The 23,391-nt window shown below is 41.1% G+C and overlaps 1 protein-coding gene across 2 annotated transcripts; it reads left to right on the forward strand.

The window, feature by feature from the left end:
- The first annotated feature begins 2,433 nt into the window (after positions 1–2,433).
- Positions 2,434–23,391, forward strand: tsc22d2 (TSC22 domain family 2). 2 transcript variants are annotated; one of them, XM_023844239.2, is made up of 4 exons: positions 2,434–4,902; positions 14,741–14,812; positions 21,374–21,425; positions 21,651–23,391. In XM_023844239.2, the coding sequence occupies exons 1-4, from the start codon at positions 3,140–3,142 to the stop codon at positions 21,924–21,926; spliced, it is 2,163 nt and encodes a 720-aa protein (XP_023700007.1). In that variant the 5' UTR covers positions 2,434–3,139; the 3' UTR covers positions 21,927–23,391. The 2 variants fall into 2 exon arrangements, with proteins under 2 accessions (XP_023700007.1, XP_023700008.1); XM_023844240.2 differs by lacking the exon at positions 14,741–14,812 and having other exon boundaries at positions 2,435–4,902.

Genomic DNA, 23,391 nt, shown 5'->3' on the forward strand with positions numbered 1-23,391 from the left:
GTGTTCTTTAGTGACTGTAGTCATTGCATATTTCACAAGAACTGCAACTTGGTTTCTATTTCAAATAAAGTAAAATTTGCATTCCAAAAAAATAATGTATACAGTTATTATGTATAATTATTTTCCAGAAAGACTTATAATGTGGTGAATATTTTTTATGTGGTGCAATTTAACTTCTTGCATGTAAATCATAAGCACCTTTTGTAACTGTGATTTTAATATGATGTGTTAATATGATGATATACTTTTAACCTGCATGTACAACTTCAGGATTTCACAGACAACTTGCTATTCAAATTCAACTTACAAACCATTAACTTAGTGGCTTTTTCCTATAAATGGTCAGACATTAATCTTGGGTATTTCACATGCAATGTTGCATAATTAACATAAATGAGTGCTGCGTGAGCAATATTGGCAAAGGTGAGGTGCATTCTGGTAAACAGCCATTCATCCAGTGGTTTGCAGGCGCTCATTCCATGAGTACTGCACCTGTCATGCCTGAGGCTCGTCTTGCAGCTCAGCCACAGATAAACGGTTCAGCAAGTGTTGACATGCTTGAGGTAGTGGGAAGACAAGCAGAGAGTAATATGAAATATTGTAAATAGTAGAACAGACAGTCACACCAGCAGGTCCAACTGGAAAGATAAAATGTCTTCAAATCAGATATTATCATGAGTCATAAATACCTCCTTAACTGAACTGAAATCACAAAGCACAGTTCACACTGAAAGTGAAGTGTATATCACTCCCTTAGTATACCTCTGAGTAATAGGCTTTTGCTTTAATGGAATACTGAAACATTATTTTCACTCAATTGATTTGATATACTGCATTAAAAATATATTGCTAAGCAGGCTATAGATTTAATCATATAAATTGAGTATAGATTGAATGTAGCAATAAACATTTAACATTTCTTTGCTTGCAGTTTTCATTAACATAAAATTTTTAAATTGTCGGGGTTGTGTATGATGTGTCATAATGACATCATGCCCAGACAGAACAATGTAACCCCGCAAGACTAAACAAAGTAGGATTTAATATTAACAACTGACAAAAAACAATAAGTACAGTTATCAGATTTTAGGACATACTGAGAATTATGTGACGAATCATAGACAAACAATGCAAGGGCAAGTCGAGGTGTGCCATGTCTGTATAGCAAAAATGTGTAATCAATGACATGAAATAATTTGTACTGCAATGTTTTTAAGCAGTTTGGAAGGGGTAGGCTTTGTTTTTGAAAACTAACATAGTAGCTCCCTGGCAGTTAAAACGTGATTCTTTCGTTCGAGTCAGCGTGGAGACTCTTCTCGAAAGCCACGCAGTTCCCACAGTATACAGTATTATAACTGCGGGCAAAGGCCACGTCTTTAGAGACACACCAAGTCTATATGACGGAATGCAGCCGAAAAGAAGTCCAATGGCAAGGGGCTATGACGTTTAGACATTTTAGGTCAACATTTTAATGTTATACATAATGTGTTGTGAATCATACGTTTTATTAGAAACAAAATAAAGGTTACATATGATGTTAAATCAGCTTTAAGAAACTTCAGCTTCCAAACAGTTAAAATACGCAATGTGCCAGTTTCTCCAAATGTATCTCTACTGTTATAGTAACCACCCAATTTACTTTCACTTAACGAAGCCAGCCAAACACTAAAGCAGAAATTCACTGTAAGTAATATATCCAGTGTTGCCAACTTTGGGCAGCTGGCTGGCGCTGAGATTTTCAATTCAAGACAAGTGGGCACTCATTTACATGCATGTGACAGTTTTATTACTCCGTAAATAGTCTGTAGGGTTTAAAAACTACCCCAACTCTTTAGATGTGGTTAATTTTAGGTTTATAATGTAATAGATTTGCCGTAAAATTTCTTGTGTGAGCAGGAGTCACAAAGCGTGAGTTTCACGCCAAATGCGTGAGAGATGCCCATCCTGAATAACACAATATGGAAAGCTAGCGATTCATTATTTTTATAATATAGCACTTAATGTTTAATTTTCTATAAAGCATAAAGTAAATAAAAACAACGTAAATAAAATATAATTATGAATGGCTAATGGCGTAGATCGACGGAATATTAAGTCGATCAAGCGAACTAAGGTTAATGAGATAAAAACGAACCCCTAAGTTGGCACGAGAGGTACGTACTGGTTCGATTTCTCACAGTGGAAACACTCTTATGTTTGACTTATTAGCCTGCTAAATAATTTTGTCTAATTGATAAGAATTTCTATATATTTATCCATCCATTATCTGTATATTTAATAAATCATATATATATATATAGGAATATATAACGTTGAATTCCTTGGTTCTAATGAAGTAATGAATGACACACACGCAACATCTACTTCCTTTTCCGGTTTGACGTCACCGAAACCCCTGTTTAAAATACGAACGTTTCCTACATTGCGTATAAAGTAGTATTCTTCTATGGCTTTGCGTACGTCAACGCACAATCCTCCCAGAGTGCATTGCGCTGCCTCTCATAGCCATCTTATCGAGCCGGAGAGGAGGGGAGTAGGTTTGTGAATTTCAGCCCCCTGGATGCTAGAGAAGAGAAACGCTGGAGTGCGGGAAGGCTTGAGTGGATACCTTAAATCCATTTATTAGACATAGTTGTTTCTTTATAAAGCGTAACTGAAAGACGTGCTTGTCATGATGCGGAACGTTCTGGTTTCCAGGTAAAAAAATGCTCATTTAAAGAGTAGTGGGGAACAGGATAGCCTCAGACTAAAGTAGCGGTAGCGGCTGCTGAGCCGTATCTGCGACAGCGGCCTGCTCTTAAATCCGGAGCCGGAACATTAGCTGCCTTGCGGGGCAGGCCGGTTCTCACGAAACGGAGAGAGACTACCGTCTGCCGCGGAGAAGCCGGTGTGTAGCTGGCCGCGTTGTCGTGTCTGCGCCGTTGGAGTTGAGATTTGCTGTCGCCTAACTATGTTAAAGCCATAAAATGCGGCCGGGCTGGAGAGGAAGGAAGATGACGCATAGTAGTCCCGCTTACAGTTATAGACTGTGAACTTGTTACCATACCACCGTGTTTCGTTCTGCCAGCTGTGTTAAGCGGATACTTCACGGACGGCTATTCCAGACAAGCGAGTGTCGTTATCAACATAAGCGTCTAAAATGTCTAAAATGCCGGTGAAAAAGAAGAGCTGTTTTCAGATCACCAGTGTGACACAGGCTCAGGTGGCCGCCAGCAGCATGACCGACGACACCGAAAGTCTAGACGATCCGGACGAATCGAGGACCGAGGATGTTTCCTCTGAAATATTTGATGTGTCACGGGCCGATTTCGAGCCGGAGGTTTGTGACCGGAGCTCATCTGAAGAAACCCTAAATAACGTTACGGAGGCTGAGCCCCCCGGCACCACGACAGTACATATACCTCAAGATGGGCATCTACAGGCAGTATCTGGTCCTTTGAACGGGGGATTTGGTTTTAGAAGCACAGCAGTGTCAGGTGTTGCACATGCCGGTGGACCCCCCAGCCAGCCACCCGCAGCGCCAGTCGGGGTCATGCAGCAGCCTACCTCTCTTGCGGGGGCGGCTCACATGACAGCGCCTGTTTCGCAGCCAGCCGCTGTGACCCCTGCCGCTAGTTCGGTAGCTAATACCAGCAGCTGCAGTTCACGGTTCAGGGTCATAAAACTCGATCATGGATCAGGGGAGCCCTTCAGGAGGGGTCGGTGGACTTGTACTGAGTTTTATGAAAGAGATTCGGAAGTTATCACCCGGACTGTGGACAGCATTAGGCATGGCAATGCCCTGGATCACAACGCAGAGAGGGACAGCGGGCTGGGGGCCACCGGAGGCTCGGTGGCAGCACCCGCTCTGCATTCCACCCAGGGCCCTGACTCTGCCACAGATAGTTCCTTTGCTGCCCATCTGCCTCCTGCTGAGCTACAGCAGAATTTCAGTGTCGGGCACCAGCCCGCTAGTGGGGCGGTAGGGCATGGCTATGGCGTCGTCCCTGGCGGCAAGCCGATAGTGGTCTCGGCTTCCCAGCAGACGCAGGTCTCAGTGACGCCTGTCGCCCCCCCGACCCATCTCCTGCCCGCACCCAATGGCATGCATGCGAACGTGCAGCAGAAGTCCCCCAGCATGCCGCCCGTGACGCAGGCCCAGCCGTTTGCTTATCCAACACAGCCGCAGGCGGGTCACCACCTGCCCCCTCTGATACCTGCCGGTCAGGCGGATTACCGGCAACAGCACCTGTCAGCCGTGCAGCCTCCAAGCGCCGCTGCCTCTGTGGCCTCCCTCCCGATCGGGCCGTCGGTCAACCAGGGCCCGTCCCCGGTCATGACGCCTGCCTCCGGAGGGGTGTTGGGTCTCATCGGGCCCGCTGGAGATTCAGCAGTAGGCTCCGCCGGTGTGTCGCTGCCGGGTGGTCAGTCCGCGCCCACTCAAGGTCACCTAACACAGCAGAGCATCTTGGGAAGCGGGGTGGCCCAACAGCAGCAGCCCGCTGCAGCTCCACGCCAGTCTTTGGGAGTCGCCAGCAACACATCCGTTTCCGTGGGTTCCCACGCGGCGGCCCCTAGCCTCCAAAACTTGCCTGCCGCGGTACCTGGCACCTCCAGCACTACCTTGACTATGCCAAATCAGGCGGCGCCCCCTCCAGGGCCGTCTCTTCAGAGCCAGTCGCAGGTGGCCCCCAGTGGAACCATGTCTGGGGCGGCCATTCAGAACATCCCTGCCACCTTCGGCCAGGCCCCAGGCAGCCAAGTGGAGGAGAACCGGAGGAAGTCTGATGCGCTACCTCAGCCTTCTGTCATCTCTGGAAAAGATGTCATGAAGCCTCTGATCCCAGAAAGCCTACAGTTAACGACACCCTCTGTGAACAGCCTGTTTGGAATGTCCATCACCATTGATGGAGATGAAGACAGGTAAGGCCCAGTGGGTGTATATCCCAAGCAGGGATGGGAGGAATCTCTGCAGTAATCAGACCTGCCTGTTGTCATGACACTCCTGTACACTTCAGGGTAAACTTTATTGCCGAAATTAGTTTACATGTTTTAGCAGGTAAGTTGGATATATTAACACTCAAGTGACTAGCTGATAGTGTCACTAATTTGACAGATATCCAAAACATTTTTATATATAAATAAACAAATCGTGTGTGTCTATTTGCATGTGTATAGATATAGTTTATATTCCATTTTAGCAGTGTATAACAGTAATTCATACTATTTGTGCCAGTATGTGGCTAAAGATCCATTATATTTTAGTAGTGTTGTGTGTTTAGAATCCAGAATGCCATTGTTAATCATTCCTAGACTTTATTAGGCCCATTTCTGGTTTTGTTGAGGCAGAGATGCAGTGAAAAAGGATTCACGGCAGTGAGCGTCCTAAAGAGCGAAAGATGGCTTGCTGGCATCGAGCGAGCGAATCCCACTCGCAGGATTCGGGTGACACCAGTTGTCGTGGTATCGCTGTTTTAATAGCACATGGAAACGGAAACCTGAGCCATGCTTCCTCCAGCTCATCGTAGGGGAAATCTGGAATGGGAACAACTGGGTCAGACAAGGAGCAACTGGCATGTGTGTAAGGGCTAAGGACCGTTTTCATTAGGGGGGTTGCCATACAGACTTCTTGATGCGCGCAGGCTTAACTGTCCTGTGATGAATCTGTCCCATGGGGTGGTGCCTTTGAATAATTTATGTTAAGTTACTGTTCTAGTTGCCTTTATATTTTGAAGTTGGAGGTTTCTGCTATATTAAGATATAGCGGGAAATTGTATGCATTGCTTTTGCCAATAAGGAAGTCCAGTGGATTGCATTACCTCCGGACCTTTTTAGTGTCTCGTCAGTTCACTGCAGAACGCGAAACCCGCCAATCAGGCGTTGTAATTATTCTTCATGACTGACTATTTTTTGGTTTAAAGTGAGCAGCAGTTATGCCTTGTGCCCCATTTTTGTGTTTGTCTTTGTCTTGCTGAGTGCTACAGAGGAGAAGCAAGAGCTCTTAACACATTTATTATGATAGGGGGGTATATGTGTGTGTGTGTGTGTGGGGGGGGTTCACTTTTTCCAGATGTTTGTTGCTGAAGGAGTTGTTCATTTGCATGAGGGGAGCTGCTGTTCTCTGCATGATGTGGAGAAGCATGCTTCCTGTTCCCAGTCATGACTTCAGCCCCCGAACAGTACCGATACGTTTGCGATACGTTTGCGATACGTTTGCGATACGTTTGCGATACGTTTGCGATACGTTTGCGATACGTTTTGCGATACATGCCCTTCTAACCCACCTGGCTCTGGTTCTTGGCTGTGACTGCATTTGTAGACTGAGTAAAAATAGAATAACCTATTCTGTGCTATTTCTGTTCATTTGTTATCAAAAATATAATCATGCACATGCATGGTGGTAACTAAAGAGTTGGGTGTAGAAGCTGTAATATTCCAAGCAAAACCTTAAATTGTAGATCTGACCATCTTGGTCACAAAGCGTCCTCTTGTATTATGGGTAATTTCTATTACCATAGAGGTGTTTTGAGCAAGTTTTAATCACTATAATATGTAAAGCATTATGATCTGCATTTAATTAAAATACTGAATCGTAAGCTGTAACACGTTGCAAGTAATGATTGAAGTACGAGATTCCTGAAAGCTAGTAAAAGTACTGTAGTGCTGTGCTATGCAAGTTAACGGTCTCACCAAAAACATGGTCATGCTGGGAGTATTGTGGATGGTTTTCTGTATTCTGAAAGTTTTTATGAGTTGAATTTACAACTTTCCTTGGGGAACTCTTCTTGGGCCTGTAGTTAAGGTGGACTTTCCTGAGTCACAAGCAGTAAACGGCTTCCTGTAAGCTTAACTGCATTCCAGAAAGAGAAGGTATAATAATTATCACTTTGATTAAGATGTCAAGAAATCTATTAACGTGATCGCTGACATTTTTCTTTTTAAAGAACATTAAGTTCACACACACACACACACACACACACATACACAAAAAAGGTCCAGTCGCATTATCTGAGACTGTGCAATTTGCATGTTGGCATTTTTGACTAGAGGCATCTGTCAGTGGCTTCCGTGGACACCTTTCTCGGTTGATTAGCGAGCCCTTTCCTACTTGCCCTATCAGGTATCAGACAGCAGTCCTTCCCCAGTGTTCTGTGAGCTGATAAGCTCCACATGAAGTCCTGGAGGGCGGTTTTATGTTTTGCATGTTGTTCTGGCACTGAAGCCCTTATTTTGTGAAGTTTGGTAGTAAAAGTCTTTCCGTATGTAAACATCTAGAAACAGGATTAAATTAATTAAGATTCATTAAGGCTCATTAGATGCATTATGAGAACTAATTTTATATGGGTGTTAATGGGGTGATTGGTCCCAAAGAAACATGTGAAAAGTTCCCTATTGAGTAGTTTTGTGTTTTTTTTTTTTTGGGGCGGGGGGGCATTACCTCTGATAGCGGTTACTGAAGAATTATGTAGGATTAAGGTCAATGCTGTTTTTACATCAGGGGTAATACTGCAGGATTCTGCATCATACATGCATGGGGATAAGAGAGAACCACGTGGACACTTGTAATCAAAAATCACAGGTGTATAAGGGCAGGGACAGCGACTTCATGATCTCAAATTTGAGTCACAATTATAATTACTTGAAATAGAAATGGGTAAGAGCCTTTCCGCTGTAGTGCTGCTGCCTGGCACGGCAGTATTTTTGAGATGGAGAGCTAGGGCAGTGTATGAGTAAATTCATGAAAATCGCCACAATCAGTTCAATGTATGATTTGCATTATATGATTTTGTTTGGATGGAAAATTGTGTGGATGTGAAAACATTGAATTTACCATCAGGAAAACTGTGCTTTTGGTCCTCCCTCCTCCGTGTTTTTAAGTGTAGGATTCGTTACACAAGCCACAGTTCCAGCGGCTTGTGTGGTTGTTTGAAAGCTCTTCAACCACGCGTCCAGAAGGGAGTTTCCAGGGCCTTGGAGATGAGACAAGAGCAGATCATTTTTCCACAGATAGCTGACCCATATAAACTTCCAGGGCTGAGTTCCAAGAGCTGCCTGAATGGCCCCGATTGTACAACGCCCTCCTGGCGGAAGCTGCCTGTCCACCGGGCTCCTGATCGCCGCTGACCTGTTCTCTGTCTAACGTGAGCCTCTTCACTGGAATCCGTTTCTACAGCCGTGTTTATCGCTGTGCTTGATTGGTGCCTTCAGACCGATAATGAATGCGAACATTAGAAAGTCTTTTGGCTGACTGATCTCCTGGCATATCTTTAACGGACAGTGGGATTGTGTATACATATAATAGCGGCATGAACAGGTTTTCTTGGTCTTAATCAAGGGCTTTGTTTCTCTGCTGAACACTCTTGATGAAAATGGTTATCTGGGCTTGCAATGTGTAGACCTAGTGTTTTTATTGGATATGAAATTTCATATCAAATATTGGGATTATTTAAGATTGATTGATTGATTAATTCCCTTTATTGCTGTTGCAATTCACCATGTCACTAGTCACAAGTACCAGTGAAAAGCAGGCCATCAACCCGACCATACATACACAAACATCACATTATAGGAGGTAGACAGGTCAGGAAGACAGGGGCCTATAGGATTGTTCAAGTTTTTTACGTACATTATAAATTCATTCATTCATTGTCCTTTTAGAGAAATAACAAAATATCTATGCAGTAGGTGTGTTTTATGGTCTTTTCCTTGTTGCTGTTGCTAAATGGTTCCAGGATTTTCACACGTACACAATCGGTGAAACATATGTTAATGAAACGCATTGAACAAAGACTCTTCATCTCAGTTGTTATACCCTAGTAAAGTTAGACTTTTGACTGTCATTAATTGGAGGCCATAAAAATGGTCTTGGCTGCTGTGCGTCAGTGGAAGGTGTGCCTGTTCCACCTCGACGAGGTTTGCGGTGTGGTAATAGGATGGGCTCCGCTTGAAAGTACACTGTGCAGACATGAGTAATGGCAACTAGAAAAGAAGCACCATCGGGTGTGTCTGAATCAGCTTGGGGGGCCTCCACCCCGCCCCCCCCCCCCCATACTGCTTATGGACTAGTCCCGCAATATATGCATTTGTTCTGATATGTTAAAGCGAGTTGAAGTGACCTATTAATGTTCTAGCACCTCTACAATCGTGTGAGGGGTTTTGGTATTTGACTATGCTTGGGGAACCGGTGGCTGGTTCTACAGCATAGTTGATTAAGTCAAAGGGTACCGTGTACAGATGTAAATGCTGGCCTGCTTTAAATTAAAGTGAAGTGCTAGCATTTTATCACGTAAGTCCTGACTCGCAGACGGGAAGCCCTGTATCTCCCCTAAGATGATGCCTATTAACATCTGCCCCAGATGCTGTGCAGCTAGCAGCTGACCTTTCGATCTGGTGACCGTTATCATTTGCCGCAGAATATTCTTTGCATCATGATGTCTACTTCTGAAACTACAACTATAATCATTTTTGACTTGTAGGAGGCTCGAGGTGCAGACTTCCTCCCCCAGCCAAATGGTTATATAGGATGTTGTTTCCTTTGCTTTTGTCTGGCTTTTTCTGCTCAGAATTATTCTTTTTTTGTGCAGTTACTTTTTAGTTTTACACATCAGTTATTAGTTTTTACATCTACGTGGTTTGGGCCAGCTGTGTTGTGAAGGGTGCTATATAAGAAAACTTTAGAACTAATCCTTGAAGGGATTTAATTTAATTTGTCTTATTGAATAAATCTGACTAAAATAAATCTCAACATGCTCATTCTCCAAGAATGTGTGTTTATAACGTTTTAGCTAGGCATGTGTCCACTGTTGTAGATTGTAATTTAAGTGGTTTGAGGGGATTTTAGTTCTGGTATTATTGTGTCTTGCCACTTTTCTCTTAAACGGAAACAATTTTTATGGTGAAACTGCAGTTTTATCACGTATAATGTTTAGTACTGTGATTGTGAAATCACCGTGGCCCTTACTTACAATTCTCCTTTCCTACTTGGGTTTTCCCTCATTACATCGTTCCACTTTTGGGTGGTTTTACTCCCACGGAAAAAAAAAATCCAAACTTTAGTTTAATTGCATATAATGCAATTTCACATATTGGGGTATCTCAGTTATTTAAAATTATACTGCTGCTGCATGCATATCTATTTGTATTGATACATACAAATGTAAATTCTGTAACTGGCAATAAAATTTCAGCATTGAAGGCCCCATAGTAGGGCTACTCGATTATGGCAAAAATCATAATCACTAGAGATGCACCGACTCTATCGGCCAGCTTTCAGTATCACGCAATACAGCAACAATCGGCTCTTGGCCGATACTTAAAAATCAGCCGATATTTACTGCCGATAATTCCCTTTAAGATGGTGGCCCTTATTGCTTTGCAAACCCACGTACTAAACAGTTAGAAAAATGTCTAACGTGTGGAATTATTTTAATGTTAGCGAAAATGCATGTTGCAAACATTGCTCTGCTAAAATTTGAGGAGGATCTACTATAAGCACTTCAATACAACAAATTTGATTGCTCACCTTAAGGCGAGACATGAAGGATTGGAGTATGAAGAGTTTCTGAAAAACAAATACTAGTAAAGAAGGCTGCAGTACTGCTGAATAATGCTAGTCTGTCAGTAAGCAAGCATTTCATAGTAAAACAAAACTTGGTGCAGACAGTGCAATATCAAAAGGTACTACTATAACATAGTTTATGAAGCTTGATCAGCCTTTTTGTGTTATTTATTAATTTTATGTAAGATGTATACAGTTACAGGGATGCACGTAACTGGTACGCAAATATGCATTCACCTTACCGTTCTTATTTTATGTGCATCTATGGTGATATGACAAATTACTGTACATTTTAACTTTTTAAATGCTAAAGTGCACTGTAATTTCTAGTAATAGCAGTGCAAATGCACAAAAAATGTGCGCATTTGCGCTGTTACAACAATCAATTGCCACATGTATCGCGTTTTAGTGTATGTGTACTTATACTACCAGTCAAAAGTTTTTGCATACCACAGGTTTTTACCACTTTTCAGTTTATTTCTTAAGTATTGGAAAGTTGACTGAACGATTATAAATGAAAATACAAGTCAAATAAAACAAGTTTCCTTCATAACATGTAAAGAGTATGTGACAGTGCGTGTCTGACATCCTATTAAATGGTTGTGTGGTGATGTCACAGTCTCATTCTAGGCTGTCCTTTAACTTTAAATGCACTTGTTAACTATTTTTTATCCCATGAAACCGAGCAGTATTTAATGTCCATTGTAGAAAGAATGCCTCATTTTCTCTGCTGTTATAACTGCTAGAGGAGGTTTCTTTGATTTTCTTTCTAATAAAGGTACTCATGGTGAACATACTGTAAATTTATTTGTTAGCAAAGAATATTAAGTGTGTTTTTAGTAAATGTTAAATGAATGACATGCAAATGTAGAAAATCACACTGTGTGCAAAAACTTTTGACTGGTAGTATATATGCATCCCTGGGTATAAAATATAATTATGCCAGAGACTGTTGTATGCCAGAGTTAGTATTTTCTTACCAAAAAATAAATACTTTTTCATAATTTGCCATTTATTATACAATTTATTTTATTTTTGATGGCGTGTCTCTTAACTTATTTAAGCCGAACCTCCCAAAGAATCGGTATCTGTCAGGATTTGAAACAATCTAGGGCTGGCAGCATTCAGGATGGAGTTTGATATATGTGTGGATATTTGTCTGTATAAATTAATATGCACATGTTTAAACATCCTGAATGTAATGTAAAGGCCAGAAAGATTAAAGACCTGACTAGCTGTTTTTATATTGGACAGGCTGGGACTTTAATGTGGTAGTCATTTGGTATGTAGTAGGGGTTGCCCGACTGGGGGGGGGGGGGGGGAGTCGACAGTTAGGCCTATGCAGTGAAAGTCGAGTCCACCTCAACTAATCGCTGATGATGTCATTAATAAATCCACAAGAGAAGGGAATGCTTTAGCGAAGATCTGTATTCGCAAAACACCAATAGAATTAGGCAAAAGTATATCGGTTATCAGTCAAATTTCCCAAGGCTGTAATACGGGGAGACAACTTAAAAGATATTCATTAATGCATTAAATGTAACGGAGGTACAAAAATAATTCCATCCGCTCAGTTTTTCCCGAACTTGTGCGTAACTGGCATTGTCTGAGGTGTCCATGTTGGTGTCAATCATGACTAGTCGACGTTAATCTTAAAGCGTCATCGCAGAGCAGTATAGATGACTTTTTGATAATAGTCGATAGATTAATCCATAGAAAAATAGTCGTTAGTTACAGCTCTGGTCAAGTTATCATATGTTTCATGTTTTCTGAATTTGTACGCTTTATAGGGATGCAAAGATTCATCGGCTACTCATTGAAAAATCCCATTTTTGCCCTGACAGCAATCAGTGTAAATATGGCAGATTTTAGGAGCTGATCAAGTATTTTACCATCTAACACAATTTTTTGGTCCAAGTTAGCGATGGGTGATATGGCAATATTTTATCGTACCCGTTTGCAAATGTGTCCACAGTGCACATTTCTGAGGTATTATAAGAATCACGGTATAGCACTACATTCAAATTTACATTTACTTGTTACTCATACTTTTGGACATAGCAAAGTAGAAGTACGGTAGATGGCACATCAGACACACTAGCTGTCAAGGAGTCACCTAGACAAGTATGGCTAAGCTGGGCTTCCAATTAATGCCCTGTATTGTACTTAACACTACTGTACTGTAACGACAGGAATAACCAGCAAGTGCCTATCACACAATGCCTTTGTGTTCAGAGGTTGCAACAAAACTACAACAAAAAAAAAAAAAATGTGAAACAAAGTAATTACAGCCTGCATATCTCAGCGCTGTCTGTAGATATCACTACTTGTAACTGTCAGTTACCTCTCATTTGATATCAATTAATTGAATCAATTGAATAAACAGTGTTTGTCATGGTTATTTTGGGTATTCCGTGGGTATTTCAGTCTGGTACACATATGTACTGAACACGCAGTAACTGCGGAAACTTTGTGCGTTTGTGTGTTTCCCCTAAGCAACATTTGGAAAGTGTCGTAGTTTCATCCGCCCCTATGCATACGCGCATAGTTAAGGTAAACAAGGATAAACCAGGACCTGATGACCTTCCACTGCTGAACCATCATGGATATTTTATTTTGTTATACTTTGTGTTTATTGAGGCAGTATTTTTGTTGCGCAGTTCTAATATTAAGCTGAAAACTGCTAATATAAATACAGTGCGGGTCTGGTACACTTAATTTTCTAAATGTGCATCTTAATGGATATTTTTATATACTTGAGAGAACATTTATTTTGAATTACTTTAAGTAAATTTGACTTCTTTATTAGTAGGTTGCAGCAGTATTGACAGAGACTTTTTCATTTAAGATTAACTGTCATACTTTGTTCAGTAAACCACTATTTAAAATTTTTATTATTTACCCCTGCTGTACTGAAAACATACCGAACTGTGATTTTCGCGTATCGTTACACCGCTACTGGCTGTGTGTATATGTGCGAGCGCATCCTCCTCGGTCGCTGTCTCTTCCACACTTCCTTGCACACTTGCATTCCTTAAAGTGTGGGACGGAGACGTCAAATTCACAGTAAAAAAGTAGGAACCTTACCTCAGAAGCATTCGGAACACCCAGTTTAATTGGACGCCTGCAGAGCCCTTTTTATTTGAAAAGGTTATTTAAAATATTTTGCTTGCAGAAAGCTAAGTTCATTAAAGGAGTGTTTTTTTTTTTTTTTTTTTTTTTTTTTTTTTAAAAAAAGGTTTAGTCTGTTAAGTATTATTAAACTAAAACTTGGGGTTGGTCAGGATCGGTATTGGTAGGTGAGGCTTAAAAAAATCGGGATTGGCCACGTAAAATGTAGCGTGTGCGTCCTTAATGCTGTGTGTGACCGGAATCCACCTATGGCCATCATTGCAGTCAGCTGAAGGCAGATTTGAAGGTGTTTTTGGGTGGAGCATGTTTATAAGCACACACATGTGCGCACTGTTGTAGACTGTTGTCCTGCCCAATGTTATGTGTTTTTCCCCCCCTTGCGTCCCATGCTGCCTGGGATAGGCTCCAGCCCCCCCCCCCCATGTGGCCTTGTCCTGGATATCTGGGTGGGAGAGGGATATTTGGATAACCAACTGTAATAAGTTGTCAGTGTATCTGCATCAGTATCTGATGGTTTTAATGGTAAAAAAAGACTTCTCTGTCTCAAGGTCAGGTCTTGGGTTAATCCAAACTCCGGTTTCTGTCTCAGAATTCCATGATAGAGTGTGGAAGTGGTCTTCGTTTGTTGTGTGATGATTCATGTTGTGTACGTTATGGATGTAAGCAAACATAACATCTGACCTATTCCACGAGCAAGCTGGAAAGGACAAATTTAACAAGGCAGCTGTGTAAAAAGCAAATTCACCATCTGGAAAACTAGTGAAAATAGTCATCTGAGCTCTTGTATACCTCCCTGTTGTCGCTCATTTTGTTTGGCTTTTGTTTAATATGTCATGACATATGTCTGCTTATGGTGATGTTTTTGCGATCATAGCATGGAAACTTATGTTGCAATTAAGGATACGTATGATTCTGAATTGTCATGAATGGCCACCTTTGCCAAGACCCGGAGTACAGCAATGCAGCCTTCTAGTGCTGCAGAGTAAGCCGATAACCTGCCGCAGTTCATGGCAGGCTCTGGAATGCTCTTGTGGGTCACGCATCTTACGTTCTGAATCTTGATTTGTGCAGGAACCCCTCCACAGCTTTCTACCAAGCCTTTCCCCCTAGCAAGTTACGGGACTCTAAGAGCCACGGTCATAGGTATGATCCTTGTGTGTGAGCCAGCACCGAGCCCCTGTGTGTGCATGGCTCCAGCATGTTTGGGATGCCTCCCTAGGCAAATCACACCCTCAGCACCACATGCTGAATGAGACTCTGGCATTCATAACACCTCATTCTTAAAGTCACATGGCTTATTTTTTTCATGTTGGGACGCATTAACAAATAGCGTTGTGGTTTGGGTGCTGCTAATGTAAGATTACTAGCGGGCATTCTACTTATGATCCAGTGTAACTTAACCATGTTTACATAATGGCCTGTAATCGTATATTAACAATCGTATATCAAAAGTTCATCGAAAGCAGATTGGTTTCCATGTCTCTCCAACGTGGCAGTTTTTATGCTGAAGCTTAAACATCTTTAATAAAATGTGTTGCGTATTCATGAGTGTCATGACAGTTTTTGACAAACCTTGACAATATTTTTTCAAGACGCTCCCCCCCCCCCCTTCTTGTTTGTGTGACTAACACACACACTTGTGGCTGCTGACTAATGGGAGGCTATATTAAAATTAACTGGGCTTCTCCCTGAAGAGAGGACGTTTGTATGGGGCAGTAGGGGAACTGTTACATTTGGTGCTGTATTATGCGATATGAAACTAGGCTGGAGTGTCCATCCTTGCTGCTTATCGCAATCACCAGGGGGCGCCATTGATGCCTTGCTGGAGGACCGTCCCCCAGAGTCCTCACTGCTTATGTCTGTCACTTATTGATTCAGCACCCCAGATGTGACAAAACTACGTGTGTTTCTGGGAATTTGAACACTATGGGTTACTTGATTGATGCGTACATTGGAGATGGAGAAGATTTCATAAGCTGAAACCAGAATGCATAGTAGATATTAGTGTGTAATGTGCGATGAGAGACAGATGCTTTCCGTTAGTGTACGTTTGATACACATGTTATTGTTTACAAACCTAGTTGACATGAATCATCAGCATCTCAGGATATTTAGCTCTCCAGCAGTACAGTGTCTCTCCTTTTAATACTTATCTCTACTTTACTAGTTGTGTATAATTGAAAAGTGTCATGTAGTCTCACCAGGTATAGAAATCTAAGAAACACTGTTGCTCAGATGTTGTGGGTCATTTTTTCCCCCTCTATTGTACTGAACAAGTCCATTCATCTCCTACATCGTTGATATAATGACTTGGTTTTTTGCGAGCTCTTTGAAAATGTGTGACTTACGGAAAGCGAAATGCCTGTCATCTATGCAAATGATTGTCCAATTTCAGCTGAGCGTGCTTCCTGGCATGTCCGATCTGTTTTTGCCTAATGTTGCTGTTGTCACAAACAAGATTTTCTGCTTCGCTGAAAAATGACAGGCAGTGTGAGGTAACTCGCTGTTTATAACCTCGCTTCTCCAGGGATGTGGAATGTGATGTGTCGTTTGCACGTTCTCCCTGTTTTGATGTGGATTTCTTCTATGAGTGATCTGGCTTCCCCACACAGTCCAAAAGACATGCAGTTTGGATGCATTGATTTGTCTGTACTGTCCTTCATTTGCTTGCGTGTTCTACGGCAAATTGGCATCCCATCCAGTGCTTCTCTCTCCTTGTACAATCCCTCATATCCTGTGCTTCCCGCAGGTCTGCTTTGGATAAGGGGTTGTGGAAACTGGATGGATTAAATCATTATACGATACTGACTTCCTTACTGAATTTCCTGCAGCATCACCGTGAGTTTCAGCTTGGGGTTAAATGGGAAACCTTATACAAAGCGTACTTGATGTGGATTCTCTCTCATCTGACGTGAAAGTGTCTGTACATTGCCACTAGTGTGTGTTTGTGTTCCTTGAGCTGCCTTGGGTTGGCTTTGTGGTTAACCACAGCCCTGTATTGGATAAGCTGTTATTGAAAGTGGATGGATGAAATATGACTGGACATTTGGATAGAACAGTCTTATAGGACAATGTAAAAATTCCAGTGTAGCCCTTTCTTAAAATAGCTAATGTGCTGTTGTGTGTGGAAATTACGATTTCATCCTGCCATCAATTTTTGTTCCCAGGGATAAACAGTTAAAACGTCTTTTCTGAGGTTGAATCCCCGGTTCAGTAGGAAGTTGCCAGGTGATCGTGCGTAGTATTACTCTAAAGCACAAATCTGCCACATAAACAGGTTTGTACCCTGGCCTTAAGCAACAGCCTAAAGTGACATAAGAAGGGCAAGCCTTTTGGTCTTTGCTAACCAGGGACATCTGTGCTTGAATCAGTTCTTTGGTAATGCAGTGTCACAGGGAATCATTGCTTGCGCTTGGTCACAGATCTGTTTTAGCTAACCAAGGGCCTGCAGAAAACTTCTGCCGTTTTATTATATAAATAATTTTAGTTATTTTTCTGGGAATATTTTGTCCTTGCTTGGAGGAGAAAAAATATATAAATCTTCCCCAGGTGTAGGTGTCTTGGCTACAATTCCTTGGTTCGACAGATTAAATGTGCGATAGGCCTTTGCCATCTGAGTAAGCGGAATACAAATTCGGGCATTTCTGCTATAATATGACAGATGTCTTTCTGTAAAAACCTTGAATTATGCAACATCACGCAACAGCAGGGCTTACGGAAAAATAGGCTGTGGGGCAGACCATTCCAAGCCTAAAGTACACCATTATGTTCAACACACTTCATAAGATCTCGCTTGTTTTTTTTTCCTTCAAATGTTAGTGGTCTAGATATCTGGTGTAGGGATACAATACAGAAACCTTTAACATGCAAGGATTTCCTGAGGTTCTATTAATCTGATTGGTTATGATTGATATCAGTATTGAAGTGTCTTAGTTTTCTAGTACAGTCCGACTCTAGGCAACTAAAGTTAAGATCTTACACTGATAAAATCGTTCAGTGATATTCAGTAACAGTGATGTGATGAGCCCAGTCATTTATGAATGCTTAATCCATTTTTGGATTTTTTTCCCCTCCCTGTTTCCCTCGTTAAATTTGAGCTCAGTTGAGGGTTTTGAATCATCATTGCAGACGTATCGTAGACATTTGGACTGAACTTCCCATTCCGGTTTGTTTTTCTTCATTACCCCCTAAAAATTAGCACTTCCAAAATGGAGCCCATGGGTTAGCCAAATATTTAGCGTACTCCTCCATGTTCAGGCACATTACTGTACTATGCGAAAAGTCGGCGCAATGGGGCTAAAGTCACGTACAAGTAAACGGAAGGTCTGCTTTATACAGGCATCTTTCACCTGTTTACCAGTTAGCATTTGCATTTAAATGAAAGCTTCATTATAAAGTTGTCCATCTCCAGACTCCCTAAGCCAGCTTATCTTTGTTTTGCAGAATCTTCACTGAGGGAAATATGGGTCGGAATGGTTTAGTATAAGTACTCAATCCTTGTTTAGACGGGGGCAGCTCAAAGAATTTTGTTAATTTAACCATTCTCTTGCATATTTCCAATTGTCATGAGTGTGTAGGCATATTTGCCTCAAGCTTTGCAAGTTTTAAATTATTATTATTTTTTTAACGATTTCCATAAAGTTTTCAACTTAATGGAGCGTATTTAACTGCTTAAGCGAATAGTTCTCAAATCGGATACATCACCGAATCGGTAGCACTGCTGGTTTTTTATCCGAATGGTGTCATGGGGAATTAGTCTTTTTCTTCACTTTGTTACGGTTTCATTTATTTTACTTTTAATCCTTAAGTTGTTTTGCAGCTCGGTTTTGGTAAAACTTGTTCATGGTAGAAATAAGTTGTTGAAACGCTTGTCGGTGTTATGCCATACATATATTCATACATAATTCAGCCAGCAGATGGCTGTATTAATTTTAATCGCAAGGATTGCTTTTCACATGGAAAATTAAAACCCCCATTCTTCAGCTATGTAAATCAGTATTCCCCGCAATCTTCTGTCAGTAACTTTCAGCGACCAAATATTGATTCTTGCTTTTATTTATGGGGTTGTGTTCATACGGGTTTTATGAATTCTCTTCGTTAATTGTAGTTCTGCTTTTTTGTGAAATGCAGGCAACCGTAAAATGTGGAACAGTAGGGGAAAAAATGTTTCCCTTCTGCCCTTTAATAGGGTTACTGGAATGACAGTGAGTTGAAATGCCTCCTGACAGACTGTTTGACCACGGGGCACAAAGAGGTTAATGTCACCTTAACCCTGACAGATTTGCAGAAGTGAACGGGAGATTTGGAGAACGACTTAATAATTGAAATATTTGCATTGGTACAGAGCTGTCCTTTGCTTCCATTGGATTGTTTTTTTTTTTTTTTTGTTATTGAGAAAATAGAACTGCATTCTATATTTCCTGTTTGAAACTTTTGAAAGAAGATGGCAACGCGGGTTGAAATCGTAAGACGACGTCGGACCTGTCCTATTTAAATATTTATTTCGCGTGTTCCGGGTTTAACTTGAAGTACTTGGTGTTAAATTCGCGTTAAATGTAGCCTTTCGTGGTATATGTTTTAGTAGAGCATTTTTATTCAATGATCTATCCTTTTTTCCTGAATGGGGAGAGATTTCAAGTTGACGAGGGAAAGATGTATCATGCCCATTTTAAAATCGTACTGCATTATAATTATACAAGTATGCACGGGAATAAAATGGAATTGCTGTTAAATTAAGAAAACGTAAACGTGCTACTATTAGTATGTCTTGGGACGGTACAGTATTTTCGTCGCCCTAGATGCCGTTCACGTGGTGGGGGCGTGCAGCCGTGCAGCAAACCCCTCCCAACCCTATTTATTTTGTTCATATGACTCCTTTTAAAATAGACGAGTTGTTCCCTAACGTCATAATCTTCTACAACGTTACCAACAGCACTTAGTGTAATTTAACAGATCTGTAAGCAGACCTTAAAGGTGAATATGCGCAGTAAGATGACTTACAGATTGACTTGTTCACCTGGATCCTCACCCACATATTCAGGGAACTTTGGCTCATGCAGAAGTCGGCTCAGGTATCTTATTTTTATTTTTCTGACTTTTTTTTTTTTTAACGAATTTTAAGTTTTACGACTAAAACGAAGAAGTACAGTCTAATCTTAAAACGCGTCGACTGAGAACACAGTATTACTGCATTAGTTACCATTAATTGTGTATCTAGTTTTTTTTTTTTTTTTTTTTAAATAATAAAAATAATAATAACTAAGCTTTAAAGACATACGTCATGTCATGTTGGTTATAATGTTGGGGTCTCCACGTACGCGCTTCGGACTACCTGCTGCTTGTCACGTACGGATCTCTGAGCAATGGCGTGTATTTTAATTGTTGAATTTCCCTTTAGATTTTGTTTTTAAATATATTCAGTGTTGCCTGGTTCCGCATTTTAGAAATCAATAAATTTGTGCTTCAATTGTCTTTGCTGACAACTTGCCGATATCTACGCACGCTGCTTGGCCAACTAATGCAAGGTTTCTGTTTGCAGTGTCCGCCAAAACATTCACCGTTTATACTATAACATGGCAATAATAACTTTTTAAATGTCTGTTAGTTCGCGCAAATACACTTTCTATCGCTTTGATTAAACGCCAGTGATTTTTTTTATTATTATTTACGGACAACCCCAGTAACGTTATATCCATGCAGCTGCAGCGCCGCCTAGCGTTTTGCAGACAGTGGGGCTCTTTGTTCGGCGTGAAATGCGCGCTTCTCTGTTCTGCAAGAGCGAAGGCCGATCAATAGGAAAGGTGAAATAAGGGAGTCATGCCACCATGTCTGACCGTCTGTCTCATACCCTGGATACCGAGCACTGTAAGTTAAACGCGTCAGTATATGGGGAGGTAAAGAGAGTTGCGTTTCTCTGGCGCTGTAACAGCGGTCATCGTAGAAACACTGACGTGTAACCGACGCCGTCGCTAAAGGAATGCCTTAAAAAAAAAAAAAAGCCATTTTTAAAAGGAATGTTTCAGTGCTGCTTTTAAGACCTGAAATCGATGGGGGTTGGTGTTTTTGGCGAACCGGGAGGGAAGATGGAAAGATTATTTAACGACGTGTGGGGCGCACGATCTTAGTTGAAATTGATTTGTTCCTGCAGTGTTCTTTTGGCTAATTAGTTGGCATTAAACCAGTACAGTGTGGGCTTTCCCCCGTTTGGTATAGATTGGGAGTCCCGATTTATTATGTTAGATTTCTTCTTTCGTGAGGCTGTGAGCGGGAGGTGCATTGTATAAATGACAAGCATCGGTCCTATGTCGATCCTTGCAATATTTGATAAAAACTTAATTTATCCCCAGAGAAAATCTTGTGCCAAGCATAGGTCTCACGTGCTTAGAGATACTAAAAGTAAAAAGACAATATAATACTCACATATATAATGTTGATCACTGTCTGTATTTGTAATCGCTATCGAAGGTGCACCCTGCTGTATAAAAGTAACCGTGCAGAACGCAGCAAGTGAAGTGAGCTGAATGGTTTTGCGTTTTCAGCAAAGATGGACAAAACCAGTCTGTATTGAATTCTAGCATTGTGTTTGCTGGCTGTTTTACTGCTAACCTGGTGCACATGAACCTTTTCTGACATCCCAGGGTGTAATATCCACATTTTTCCAATTTCTTGTGATTTAATGTGTTTTTTTTCCCTTCCCTTTTCTAGTGCATCTGGAGCAAGTATTGTAGCCATTGATAACAAAATAGAGCAAGCAATGGTAAGTTGTATTTGTCAATCATAATTGGCTTTTTTTGTGATCAATGAAACTTTGCCTGCTTATAATGACTATGCAACTTTCCCACAAAGCCTTCTGTTATGTAAATTACTTTGAAGAAATAATAGTAGCAGTCATTTTTACATTTTGATTGAGGCTTATGTGATTGTTGCTTATGTTCCTGTCATGGCTTTATAAACATTTATGTTTTTCCTCTTCACATCACAGGATTTGGTGAAAAGCCATTTAATGTATGCTGTTCGCGAGGAGGTTGAGGTCTTGAAAGAACAGATAAAAGAGCTCTGTGAGAGAAACTCTGTGCTGGAGAGGGAGAATGCAGTGTTGAAATCGCTGGCCAACAATGAGCAGCTGTCTCAGCTCACAGTCCAGCCGAACAGCCAGTGTAACAGCACTCCTCCACAGCAACTCCCAGTCAGCGCGGCCCCCCCGGAAGCCGTTCAGCCGGTGACCCTCCCCCTGCAGCCTAATGTCTCCTCAGCGTGAAGTGCATTTTTATTACCCACAGACAAAATGTGGGCGAGGAAAAAAAGTTTAGTCTGCAATTTAAAAGGAAAAAAAAAAAAAGATTAAAACGCCTGTCTTGTTTGCCATCGGTCTTCAACCTGTGAAGAGCTTCGGTGTATATGCTGTTTGTCCGTCCCAGTATTAGACAATCATTGTGTGAGAGCTTTCTTTTGGCTTGAAACCTCACGCTGGGGCAGGCCTTGTCCAGGGGGTGTTAACTGCAACACGGGATGAGGGCTGAGCAGATGGCGACGCGAGGTGACACTGGGCCTGGACCCTAGGGGCCAGTTATGGGACTGTCCCGATGGGCTGGAGTGAATGGTCATGATGTGCGGAAGAGCAATTACCAAGGTCAAGACGAGGATCCGAGCGAGATGAGAGCTCCGTTCTACACGGAGGTCAACTTTGAGCCTTTCTGTTTTCTGGAGAGTTGAGATTTTAGGGGCCACTATGTTTCAACATGAATCCAATCCATAAAATCCATAGTTCAATTATACTCTGTTTTATTTATTACTGGGCTGCTATTTTCATAATGTAAATGAACAATGTCACAGAACCATTCTTAAAAATATTGGATTTTGAACATTTGATATGTAAGACAATTGGTTATGCATTGATATGGCGGTGTATTGCATAATCTATTTAAATATCTGGGCAATAAAGTCAATCCTGGCATAATTCTAACACTAAAGGCAAATAGTTAAGATCCAGTTTGAGTGTACATTTTGTATAGTATAAAGTATTAAAAACATGGCACGTTTGTACATTAAACACAAGTTCTTGTCACATAAAATCTTAAATGAATCTTTGGTGAACTATTTTGATAAATACGAAAAAGTTCATTTCTTTTGCTAGTTTCTTTATCTATGGAATGGAAAGGTAATCGCCATACTTCCCCATCTTGGAAAAAAAGACTTGTGCATAAGTAAACAACTTGTGCATATTATTCGGGTGGAGGGAATCAAAAAAATAAAAAAAAGCTGTGAAATTGTTCAGCCTACTTTGTAACCAAAGAAGCAAAGCTGTAAATTCAGTTTTTACTTTGTAATGCACTTCCTTTATGTTGCTCTTCTTTTTTTTTTCTTTCTTTTTTTATTTTATTTACTTTTTGTCTTGTTTTTCCTCCCCTCTTTTTGCCGTTTAGCATGCTCTGCATGATCTATAATCTTCAAACCATTTTCTTACCTCATGTTTTGGTTTAGCACTCTTTATTGTAACAAAGTAGTCTGTGAACAATGGAAATGGAAAGATGTTAGAGCGAAGAGCTGGCATCGACGGAGATCTTGGTGGAGGAGAGTCCTGGTGTTACAAACGCGCTCGATGGATAAAATGAAGTGAGCCATCTTTTTGTTCATGTAAATTGTGTTTTGAATTTCATATGCAGAAAAGTTTTGTTACATTGCAAATTTTAATGTATTTAATAAATGCAACAATCAGAATTCCA

This window comes from Paramormyrops kingsleyae, chromosome 15 (genome assembly GCF_048594095.1).
Source record: "Paramormyrops kingsleyae isolate MSU_618 chromosome 15, PKINGS_0.4, whole genome shotgun sequence".
Taxonomy (NCBI): Eukaryota; Metazoa; Chordata; class Actinopteri; order Osteoglossiformes; family Mormyridae; genus Paramormyrops; species Paramormyrops kingsleyae.